Raw genomic sequence first — 12,690 nt, 5'->3', positions numbered from 1 at the left:
CTTCAGAAAAATATTTAAATAAAAAAAAATTATGAAAATCAAATTGATTATTATTTTTAAACACCTAAAGATAAAACGTGTGATAAACGTAAAAGTTATTTAGTAAACTGCCATTTTAACCAAATGGAATAAAAGTATTGTAACGTGTCAGGGTGGGGTTAAAATTGCACTTTCTAGTATTAATGTAGCAATAGACTTATTTTGCCTATTCACGATCCCGTTATTTACGCAACTATAAAACCCGTCGTTGTCGTACCGAGAGATCAAACGATAGAAATAAACAGATCTTTTGTATTCCGTACTTTATTTTACTTCACCGCCTATCAGCAGTAGTGAAAGAGGCAATAAAGCGAGGGACGTAGAATACAAACAACGTAACTATGCTTTGATTATGCCATCTGCCCCTTTTCAATGCCGCGCCGTTAGCCCGACTGGCTTGTTTGTACAATTCACCCTTTATTCCCAGAGGTCTCCTTAGCGCTAAATATTTGAACGCTCGTCACAGCAGCGGCAAGTTATTTTATATACAAATTTAGCAATCCTTGTGAACTGTTCCATCTCTTCCTTTACTCTACAAGCAAGTATGTTAAAGATATCTCGTATATATTTTAAGTTTGAATCATTCACTAACAATGATAGTAAATCATTGAGTATGAATAAATGAAATGAAATCTGCAGGTGAAACTTGATATGATTGATGGATTAAAATAAGGCTTAATTTCAAATTGAATTAAAACTGCAATACCATATATGACCCGTGAATAAGAAATGAAATCGGCAAAATAATGAAAGACGTACGTAGTACGTACATCGTACGTAGCTCAAAGAATTGGTTGTTTGAAATGGCAGCAGGCCGGGCACATCGTGCAGCCAATGGCCGTTAGGTGATCGAATTGCGACGGCAATGGACACAGCGTGGTTAGGCCTCCCACTAGGTGAACTGATGACATAATCAACATCGCGGAAAGCCGCCGGAAGTGGGTAGTGCTAAAACACAGTCATTGTGGCGATCTAGACGACATATACAGATATAGACAAAGCAAGGTTATGGGTAACCTTTTAAATGTATAACATTTTAAAGTCGACATTAAACTTGTATTTTTTAATAAAACAAATATATAACTTTCACTAAAAAACAATTTATTACATTTTACAAAACAAACATTTCATTAGCAAATAAACTAAAATACAATATCAAAAATTCATCACAGACAAAACTATGGCGTCTTAAGTTAATTTTGTACCTGAAAAAGAAAATTTCACACATTCAACTAATTTTTTAATTTTTATCTGTTTTAATCCTGCTTATTTTTTACTCATTATTTTTAACTTTTTATATCAAATTATTGTGTTTTGTATAACAAAATGATTTCTTCAGGGAAAAATAAGGTTTTTGTAGAATGAAATGAATTCGTAAACCCTAATATGTATGTGAGTACTATAATCATAGAAGTCAAATACCAGGTATTAAATATTGACAGAATTGAATAACACATTATCATAATTATAGATAAAATAACAGGAATTAAATGATCTCTCAAAAATATTTATGATGACTTTTTTGTAATCAACCATTAATTTATCAGTCTACCAATAGATAAATAGTTATTAATTTTGAATTACGATTAAAGGTTGCGGGTTTGATTCCAGGTAGATTCAGACACTGTGTACATAAAAAAATAACGACACTGTACAAATATGAAAGAATACACTGAAGAAAATGATTAAAATATATTTACTAGACTATAAGACTACTAAACTATTGATCTATTTGTCCTTTTTAATTTTTTTCCTGACAGTTTCTTTATTCTTTCTGAGCCAAGCGCGATCCAAGTCACATTAAGTTTTTATTTATTATTGTGTTTAAAATTATGTGATATACTGTATTTGTTATGATTATAAATATTAATAAATGTATGCTATATACATATGTATGTTTTATCTATAGGGTTACGTAAACTACCCGTTATTACCCTTTAATGTTTTCATAACATGGTTGTCTGGAAGAAATTGCCTCGTGTGGTAAGATTGTGTTTTTAAATGTCGGTCGACACCATGGAGAATGGCTACCTGGATTTCTTTACGAAGTCGATGTTCTTTTCGAATCAAGAATAACGATCTCCGTAAAAAAAACAACAGTTGAAGTGGCATTGTCTTCGTTTGGCGCTATATATATTTCTAGAACGTTTTATACCGTACTACCGAGACACTCACCTATAATCATGAGACAGCATGCACTTGCTGTCTGCTCTGTACGCTAAAGTAGTCAGTCATTTTGTTCTGGCAGTTCATGTCTTCATTGTACACCAGCGGACAAGGGAAAAATTGCTAAAACAGAACATGTTAATTTAAAAAGCTTCGACGTATCTTGCAATATCTATATATGTTATATATATAACACTGATCAAGATTTAAGTTAATTTGTTTATAAAATGTACATTCTTTATCACTCTTCCAAATCAATTTCGTCCCCTTCAAAGTAATCCCCGACCGATAAAATGCTCTTTTGTCAACGCTGCCTCCAGTCTTCGAAACAGTCGAATTACTCTTTTTCCGGTACAGCCTTCAAAACCTTCGATTCGGTTTTTGTCTTCTCTATCTTATCAAAACGGAGTCCCCGCATTGAAATTTTAAGTTTGTTGAATGGTCAGAGAAACAATATAAGATTTTTTGGTGCTTTTTTATCGAAAAATTGAGAATTATGGCGGCAATCGAGTCTTGACGCATTTGAAACCAAAAATCTTCCAAAATGGTTTGAGGCAAAGTATATTCCAACTTTTGACCAACATACGTTTGGCAAATGTTATAGACAGTTACCAACCTAAGGAAAAAAAATATCTGCCTTCCCTTCCCTAAAGCCCGCGAGTTTTAATGACAATATCATATTACTTTTTGATCACAATAGTACGTTAAGTGAGCCCCCACTAAATTGTCTCTTGATGCGGGCAGCGCAGACCAGTCATGATGACAATTTTTGGAACATAACATGGACATAATGACTTTACTTAAACAAGGTTTGTATTAATTTACCAAGTTTTCCACGAATATAGTACAGTTTACTATTTAATGGAATCAGGCGTTACCACACAGAGTGAACAGAGGTAACACAGAGCCTCTGTGTTTGGCACTAAACGGTGTAACATAACTCCTGAAGATGCCCCGTGGAGGGGTGAAACACGTGTTGAGTGATTTGACGGTGGCACTTGTGTAATTCGCATTTTTGCCACATACGCATTTATCAGCGGGCTGGCATGCGGTGCACTTTGTTGCACGACTACCACTGCATGTGCGGAAGTGGCTAAATATTGGTCCCTTTCTTACAGTTTACTAGTTAATATCGTCAAAATGGTCCCATTTGAACAATATTTCTCACCTGTACAGTTTTAACGCCGCCTGCGATATCCACCGTAGGTACCACTTGCTTCGGCTTCAGGTACTTTACGAAACGTATCATCTCGGAGAAACTCGAATGCTCGCTATACGGAATTCCTGTTAAAAACAAATTACTATAAAAAAGCAACAAAGAAATAACACAAAGTGATGTTTTTTTTGTCATTAAAAGTAATGCATTCTAAAATCCTGAAATATTTTCTCCAAGAAAATTAATATCCATACATTACTATAATACAAATCAACTTGATAATGTTGTATAGTGCTACCGAAACCGCTATACTGCGCCTTATATACAAGTTCCACAAACATCTTAGCCCTTTCATTCAGGATCTAAAAGTAAAAGCAAAATAAATCGTTTTATAGCATTCAAAAGTATTAAATTGATAGAGATGCGTGTAACTTGGTGTGTTGATTCATTTACGCAATTTATATGATAATGTACACATCAAATTGTTAAATTTCTTTCAAAAAGAGCAACTGTTGATTTTCCGTACGACTGTTCGTTTCGAGCCGGTGGTAGCTTACAATTTAAAATGTTAAAATACAAAACCAAAATTACAATTTAAGTTAAAATACCAAAACCGACAAATCAAAAGTGCGAGTAAATTCCTATTTGAATAAAGTTATTTATTTTTATTTTATGTATATGCGTGTCGAGACTGGGAGGAGGAAGTATGGACCGCTTCGTTTATCTCTATCCTCGTCCTCCACCCTATCGCGGTTTCGTAGGGAGCGGTAGGTCGGTAGCTGTAGCAATATGTTAGAACAATTATTTATCTTATTACCATGTATTGTCACAGAGTCTTTTTGGACTGGAGAACTCTTCCCATTTTCCCATCCGCTCGGCTTAAAAGCCACCACTTCGCTGAACGCTCCTTGAAGACTCTCCAAGTACGCACGCAACTTCTAAAAGCGTTTTATTAAATTAATGCCATTCCACCCTTACTTTTTAAATGTGTGTGAAACATACAGTAAAGAGGAAGAAGAGAGAAGAAGAAGGGCAAGACTGGATTTTTTTTCTCAAGAAAAGATCTTGAAGTACCCCGGACAATATGTCAGGTAATGATCAAGGTCAGCCAAATATAGAGGACTCTTTAATAATATGGAGGAGGCTTATGTCATTTCAGCCGATCCTTACATTAACGCCAATTGAAGAAAATTGTAACTATCTGTACTAAAAACATGATAAACAAAATTATTATATATGTTATGAAATGTAAGATACAGCTTAACAAATGAATAAATTATTAATTATTAGTTAAACTGATATATATATATATACATACATATAAATAAAATTTCCCCTCTACTGCTTCTTAACTTTTTAGAATATATAGATTCGTAACAAACATTATATAAGAGTATCCTGGCTTAATTATATATTATTTTAATGATTGCTAGCCAACAATATATAAAAAAGCTTACATCGTGCGTTAGGTCTCGCATCGGAACCACGTGCAACTGGCAGGAGTGGGGGGGTGAACGCCCGAAGCTTCGCCCCTCCACAATCTGCAGCACGCGGTCCTTTTCCGGGCACGCCCACACCGAGCAACCTACACGCCGAGCAATCCCCAGGAAGAACTTCTCCTTTCCTGAACAATAATATTTTTTCTATCACAAAAGTCATTGGCCTGTCGCAATGTTTAAAATAAATAAATAATTAGTATTTCAAAGGGAATTCATCTGTAGTGGCAATGGCCGAAACATCGCTCGTGCAACCGACCAACTCCGTAGGGACCAAAAGGTTCTTGAGCCTTGAACCTTGAGCCTGTAGATGCGGCGTGGGTAGCCTTTCCCCAACTAGATGGGCCAGTGATATATTCAAAGTCACTAGAAGTCACTGGATGCGGGTGGCGCGAGACCGGTCATCGTAACGATGTTGGATCAAGGCCTTTACCTTGCTGACATGATGATTTCACAGTAATCGCTTCATTTATTAAATATATTATACTAATAACCTCAGAGATTTTTTTTTAAATCTTGGCTTCTGCACAGTAGTTTGCCTTTTTCATTTCATTTCTTGCTAATTTAATCAGAAAGTCAATTGCCTGCCTATCCGTAACTTTAAATAAGTGAACTTAATAATGAAGGACAAGAAAATATGTTTAGTCCTCTGCAAAATTTTAGTCTACAGACCATTTTCAACCGGTCCTATTTGAAATCTATGGGTATGCCTATGATCACTAGTAAAACGTTATATGGTTAAAAAGGTGATAATTTTGTTTGTGTTATTTAAATATGCATACCAATATCCAATCTCTGTACATATTTATTGATCGTTTGTTTACACATGTTACATTTATTTATTAAATTACAGTATCTGGCGATAAATATTGCTCAGCGACTTTTGGAAAAAGACTATCTCTATCCCACACTATCTACATGACGTTTTGTCAGTCGTTGTGTTTCGTGCGACAGAGATAACGCTCTACGAAGCCAAAATTAGCCGATTGTCTCTTTCCAAAGATCGGTGTGCAATATATATCGCCGGGTACTGTATATTAAATAAATTATTAGTGAGTTGTGTAATTATGAAATTCGTGAGACTATGTAATTAAGTAATTTGAAATACCGATCGTATATGTTCCGCAGACGATAAGTACAGACGAGAACTTTTTGCCGACCTCTTCTAATCGATTTTTCTTTTCCCTCAACAATTGAAACGCCATTTCCAGGCATTGATCTTGCGTTGGAAAATCGTATCTCGGATTGCAATATCTGTGATAATAATTAAAATAATAAATAATAATTAATATAAAAATGTAATTCACAAAATTTTTCTTTAGTGGAATTGTATTCCCAAACTGTTTTGGACAAGACTCCCTTTTCCAAAGCTAACTGATACCTTAGATCCTCATCATCATCGTCGTATCAGCCGACAGACGCCCACTGCAAGGCATAGGCCTTCTCCAACACCGGCCACAATAGGTCAGCCCGCGCTGCTTGAACCTTGCAACTTCCCGCGCCCTTATGTCGTTGTTCCATTTAGTTAGGGGCCTACCCACGCCGCGCCTACCGGCTCGTGGCTGCCACTCGAGAGCCTCGAGGCCCCAACGGCAATTGGATGCACGAGCAATGTTCCCCTCCCACTGCCACTTCAAACGAGCAATTCTTCGAGCTACGTGGGTGACCTTTCTTCGGATCTTTTTATTTCAGATTCGATCTCGCAACGAAACTCCGCGCATAGCTCTTTAAGCTCTTTAGGTGTAAAGTCTTCTTATAAGACCCGTGACCACTGCGTATATAGCATCAATAAAAACATGATATACGAACGTCCAACATCTTAGTGCTACCCGTGAACAAGAATAGAACTAAACACTTGAACAATTATAAACAACTAAAAATAGACCGCGATATAACTCTTAATTTTTTTTTATATTTCAACCAGTGATTTTCTGGTAAATCATACAAAACTATAAGTCAAATCAACTTACGTGGTGTCTAAATAAATTGTATGCATCTCTTTATTCCAGAAAACGGGATACGACTCCATGAGAGGAGAGGCGCGAAAGTCCCCCGTGTGTAACAACGTCTTGCCATTGGGTAGCGTGAACACCAGCATTATAGCGCCCGGGCAGCTGCAAAAATGAAATCATATCAATTAAATATCCCTTAGAATTGTACCCTAGCAAACTATATCCTGGTCCTTATTTTGAGGTCTCAGAGTATTAGATGAATTAGTGTTGTGCGGCCAAGACCGCATCCGCATCTCATATAAGTCTATATTATGACTTGTACGAAACTTAGGCGTTCAGGTTTCACAGGCCTACGTAAATATTGATTAGACGAAGAAACTCATTAGTTACTCTCTTATGCTTCTGTGGGTTCCAAACTTTTCACCATAGCTCAAAAATTTGGTGAATCTTACTTGTCGACAATGCTGAAAATAAAGCTGGGTTGACTCAATTGCAAAGAAAAAACCACCGCGATAGGATCTATAAACATTTGATGACATGAAAACAGGAAAGCCTGGTGATAAATGACAGTGTAGACTGATATGTTTGGCCACGCCTCTCAGTCAGGAAACCACAGAAATTAGAGATTTGGCTTCCTTTTTTATATCATAATGTGATTAGATTATTATACAATGAAATCCTCCAAACACATTACTAGTGATAATTTACTGCTGTAAATAAGTAAATCCCTTCCTATTGGCCTTATTGGAGAGCTATATGCAGCTTAACGAACAATGAAGACGGCTATGCCAGGGATTTCTGTGCAAAATCGGATCAGGAATGAAAGGATGAAGACACGGTGAAGGTAGGTGAACCAACCACATAGTTAAGGCCGTGGGATGTCACAACGTATGACAGGTGCAGTGGCCATCCATTTGCTGATATGATGATAATTATGATGATGGCGAGTGGTGACAATAATTGATTCGCGGCGTAGTCAAATGGCCAATACAATGAGTATATTATAGTGAAGAATCAACATCTCACTCGTCATATATAAAATCATATTTTTTCATTAACAATTAAACAACTCACTGATTCGCATCAACCGCTGTCACTTCAACACCTTCTATTTTAATTATTTCATCAATATTAATTATTGTTATATACTTCGGATTCACTCCTAAACGCGAAATACAAAGGTCCGCTGAAAATATAAGAAACATTTCGTTCAGTTGCCTTCAAAACTATTTTGATGACAATATGAAACCCTTGTGCACATTACACCATTTACATCATAATATGTAATATGATACTTCAATAGATTTTGAAAAAATACAGGGTGATTAGTTATATAGTGGGTTAGTTGCTAATTAATGTATGGTGAATAATATTAAAAAATTAATGATATCATAAATAAAATGACGTAATGAAATTATAGCAAGAAAGAGTGTCTCCAAAATTCAGATCACTACTTATTAAAGTACATTATTGTTTACTATCTGGCCAGGTCTTTGTATTGCCAGAAATTAGGAAAATAAATCAATATAACATAATTCAAAGTAATCAGTTTACACAAGTTAGTGGGAAATAAGTGTAAAGGCTTTATAGTTTTCTTGCTGACAAATAAACTATACATTGACACCTTTAAAATTTTACACCTATAACTAAGTCTTATACACGTAGCATTATCAACGACAAAGATACAATAGGCACTTGTAACATATCTGCAACATCTGGAGATCCATGCTAAGTATTTTCAATGTATCCGAGGCTCATACAAACCATCAATAAAGAATATTGAATGTAGTATATCCATTAGAATTACAATTTTATGAGGTTTGATACTTAACCGCTTTTTTATAGGGAAAAACTTGATGTCTAGTCTAACACATTTGTTAAGGAACAAAAATAATCTAATTTGGTTATGGATTCCTTAAAACTACTATTAAAAGATTAAAAAAGTAGTAGTAACATCAAACTCAAAATTGTTATAATAAATAATCTTAACTCTTTTCTAAAAAAATATTATTATGTCTTTCAAAGTATTTTCTTTATGAGCAACATTTCATTACATTGTGTGCTGCCAATTAGTAAAATTGTTAAAAATATGTAAGGCAACCAAAAAATTTGAGAATCACTGAAATATTACGAAAAAAAAATGAAAAATATTAAACAAAAAAATTTGCTTGTAAAGGAAAATTTATTGCATTGTTAGTATTATATCAAATTAAGATACAAATGGTATCTGTATAGTTAAAAAATCCATAATGTAAATGTTATAGTGTATGGCTATATATATACATATATATATATATATATATATATATATATATATATATATATTAATGCAGTTTATAATAAAATTAATATACTTGCCAGTGACTTTAGTGCAAAACAATGTTTTGCTAAAAGTTCTTTTAAGTCCAGAATAGTGGTCAGAGTGGAAGTGGGTGAGAAAATAATTGTTCACATTAGGTATTTCGCCATATGAAAAAGCATCTACAGCAAAATGTGTACCTGTAAAAAACCTTCACCTTACACTAAATATTTTATTGGTATAATTATAGTTATTAGTAGATACTGTTATACAGTTACAAAGAGTAATTAAATAAGATAGTGATGCCAGGGTACCTTTAAGTACATAGGGAATAGTAACTACAGTGCCAACTAAGCTTCTGTATCACGCCTTAGGAAAAAGGGGTGAGGTGCAGGACCAAAGAAAAGTCGCATGAATAACGTCGCCAAGAGTGTTGAAGGCGGACCTTACTTTAATAAGGGTAAACAATGCTTCCATCTCACACTTAGATACTTAAAGCATGGTTCAACAACTTCAGTATTTTAAACACAAAGTTAACATAGTACAATACCTGCAACTATTTTATAAAATGGAACTTTCCTTGGTGAAACAGTATTCTTATTAGATTTGGATTTTGATGGTAAACTGAAATGTAATGAGTCTGCATTTTTCCTAGGAGAGTATGAGCTTATGCTACTGTTCCTGATTCCTGGTGAAGAGCTGCGTGGTACTTCTGAACTTGATGCCTTAATGTCTTGCTGTCGTAAAGATATGACATCTCTTTTGGGTGAATATAATTTTTGCTTTGAAAGCATGTCATTTTCTGTCAAAGCTTTGTATGAGGCTTTAATTTTATCACATTTGACTACAATGTTATTGACACCTGAATTCTTATTCATAGCCTCCACATCATCAGGCATTAAAGGCTTGACATTTTGTAATCTGTCATATATCTGTTCAATAATTCCTGTCTTAGCACTGGGTGAATGCACGTCAGGTTTTCTACATAAATAATCATCAATAGATGTTTGCTTTAAATTACCACCACACTCTGATACTTTTCCATTGTTAAGACCAGACACACAAAAGTTTTCCACATGAGTTTTAAATTTATCTCTAAAAGGAACTTTTCTTTTTACAAATTTATAATTTGGTGGTTGAACAATGACATGAGAAAGTTTCTCAATGGCATTAGTTTTTAAAAATAGAATGTTTGTTTCTTCTGTGCTGTAATCAGCAGCCAAATACTTTTTTCTTTTTATTTCTAAATTCACATTCACAGCTTGTTCTTTCTGAGTAGTGGGTTGATTTTTTGCATTCATATTTTCCACTACACTTTCAGAAGATAATTCTGATCCCTCAATTAATTTACATGTAATATCTGTGTCATTATTTTCATGAAACACTGAGAAGTCCTTGATGTTGGTATTTTTCCCTTTTACATTAATATTATTACTGTCCTTAACATTAAAAGATAGTGAGACTATCGGTTTTACATCTGCATTAGAAATGTCTATTTCAGCAATTTTAAATGTTTCTTGTGAATCAGATGAAATATCTATTTCTATTACTTCTGAAGGTAAATGTTTATTATAGCTATTTAAATCTTCCATGTCAGAGACAACAATTTGTTGTGCAAAATCCAATTCCCTTCTTACTTTAAATTGTTTTACATTTTCTCCCAAAATGTGCATATCTTTTATACTTTGAGGTCCTTGTAAATTAATCTGAAATTACAAGTTTATTACTTAATAATTAGTCATTAAACAAATAGAATTAATTCATTTTAAAAACTATGGAAACTACCTTGTTATTTTTTTCTCCCAAGCCTTTATTGGCCAGGTTTTTCTTAATAGATAATGAAAAATGGGAGGCAATAGATTTCTGAAACATTTATATTATGTTGTTATTAATCGACCTCATTTTAGCGATAATAAGCCCGAATTTCCTTATAAGTAATTTCTCTGTTCAAAAGAGCTGATAAACTTAAAAAAATACAAAAAAAATTGCTCTTTCTTATTATAGAAGTACTTTGAAATTCAAAAAAAGCCATCGATTTACTTCTTTAATAAAATTATTCTCAATATACAAAATTTTCATGATACCCATTTAAGATTAGATAGAGGTTTATATGTTAAATTCTAATTTTATTCAAATTCTCTTTATATGTTTGGTTTGCTTAAATTTTTTTTAATTATAACGACAGCAATCCTAATTCATATTATAATTTAAAACAACATACAGTCGATCTATCAACTTAGTCACGTCTTGTACGGCATGGTAAAAAATAAAAATAAAATAATGTATTGTTTTAAAGAAAAATACACATTATCATTTACCTGAGTAAAATTAAAACCATCTGTTTTCTTCACACTCCTAGGATTTATTAACGATGGTATGTAGTCATTTATATCATCGTTACTCATAATTATGATAAGTTTATAATTTCTGTTGTAAAGTTTAACTTATTGTATATATATTGTGTAGGACATTAATATTCTACAATAAACTATTTTGACTAAAAAGGTATAATCCATAGGTCACTTTCCCTACAAGCCTTTTGGCCACTTTTTTAATGGAATCGAAATTAAAAGTGGTAAAAGAAGAATTGTAGCAGACGAGAATAAGATAATAAATTTCACATTAAGAAAATCTAGTTTTTACTTTATAGTTGCCGCCAAATGTTCTCTTCCCGAGAATATTTGGATGCAATCTTTACTCTTTTGCTACATCATTCATGTGTATTATGAAGTCTACCACAAAGAACCACGTATACTTTTTACAATATTAACAAGATATCGATGGAAGCAATGAAGTAAATAGTAATCACAACCTTAATGTTTCGACAAGAAATGTTCATTTAGGGAGTTATAATAAACTGGTTACCGAAAAATGTTTTGTGAAGCAGTAAAAATACTTCTGATAATATTTGTTTCAGAAGTTTCCTTACTATTTAGTTGTTTTTATACAATTATGGATATGTATATTTAATTTCAATTTAAAGAAAAACAATGTGCAAACTAGTTCTTATCTACCAAAATTTATAGATGCAGTTTACACTTTACGTCGTTTTTATTTACGCACCGGATGTTCATCACTTTTCACTATTTTAATTAATTATATATAAATATAATAACCGACGACAACACAGTTAAGGTAAAAGAAAGTCGCTGGATGCATACAGCGCAGGATCTATCTTTAGTGAGGGCTTTTTCCTGCATTGGGCATCATACGGCTAAAGAGGAGAAGATACTTATAGATAAGGTTGCTCCAGGTGTACCTCATTTTATTTAAAAAAGCGTTTTCTTAATAACTTTACTTGACATAACTTTAACGAAATGCTTATAACTTAAATTCAAACTAGTAAAATTAAATTATGGTAGCACCTTTAGAATTTTAAATACACGTCAGCTTTTTGCCAATGTTACCGTTTCTTGAAAATGTTACTACTAAAGTATATTTATTATTCACCATTTTATGCCGAAAAGGTGAATTCATGTATGATACAAGTATACGTTTAAAATCATTACTGATTAATAAATAATTTTTATAATTGAAAGCGTTCACTGTTCCTGTTCCACAATTTTTTAAACCATAATTGTT

At 33.3% G+C, this 12,690-nt stretch overlaps 1 protein-coding gene across 2 annotated transcripts; it reads right to left on the bottom strand.

Moving 5' to 3' along the window:
- Window positions 1–1,134: 1,134 nt before the first annotated feature.
- LOC137924137 (DNA cross-link repair 1A protein-like) lies at window positions 1,135–12,492 on the bottom strand. 2 transcript variants are annotated; one of them, XM_068767482.1, is made up of 12 exons: window positions 12,474–12,492; window positions 10,894–10,971; window positions 9,659–10,814; window positions 9,168–9,308; window positions 7,884–7,995; window positions 6,828–6,971; window positions 5,966–6,111; window positions 4,819–4,985; window positions 4,179–4,299; window positions 3,374–3,489; window positions 2,215–2,328; window positions 1,135–1,244 (listed from the first exon to the last, which is right to left on the bottom strand). In XM_068767482.1, the coding sequence occupies exons 3-11, from the start codon at window positions 10,779–10,781 to the stop codon at window positions 2,221–2,223; spliced, it is 2,178 nt and encodes a 725-aa protein (XP_068623583.1). In that variant the 5' UTR covers window positions 10,782–10,814; window positions 10,894–10,971; window positions 12,474–12,492; the 3' UTR covers window positions 1,135–1,244; window positions 2,215–2,220. The 2 variants fall into 2 exon arrangements, with proteins under 2 accessions (XP_068623583.1, XP_068623582.1); XM_068767481.1 differs by lacking the exon at window positions 12,474–12,492 and adding an exon at window positions 11,427–11,709.
- Between the last annotated feature and the right edge of the window lie 198 nt (window positions 12,493–12,690).

This window comes from Battus philenor, unplaced genomic scaffold (genome assembly GCF_028537555.1).
Source record: "Battus philenor isolate CCGP_79_NKW_IND1 unplaced genomic scaffold, ilBatPhil1.0.hap1 SCAF_23, whole genome shotgun sequence".
Classification (NCBI taxonomy): Eukaryota; Metazoa; Arthropoda; class Insecta; order Lepidoptera; family Papilionidae; genus Battus; species Battus philenor.
Note: the sequence above shows the minus strand (reverse complement) of the source record. Positions and strands in the feature narration are given on the sequence as shown.

What these genes read in the sequence shown, in the direction of transcription:
- LOC137924137 (XM_068767481.1), bottom strand. Translation starts at nt 11,513, where the DNA reads ATGAGTAACGATGATATAAATGACTACATACCATCGTTAATAAATCCT. An exon ending in TGCGAGACCTAACGCACGAT is followed by an intron (nt 4,300 to 4,818) that starts GTAAGCTTTTTT and finishes AAACGCTTTTAG; the next exon opens with AAGTTGCGTGCGTACTTGGA. An exon ending in GCGGCGTTAAAACTGTACAG is followed by an intron (nt 2,329 to 3,373) that starts GTGAGAAATATT and finishes GTTCTGTTTTAG; the next exon opens with CAATTTTTCCCTTGTCCGCT.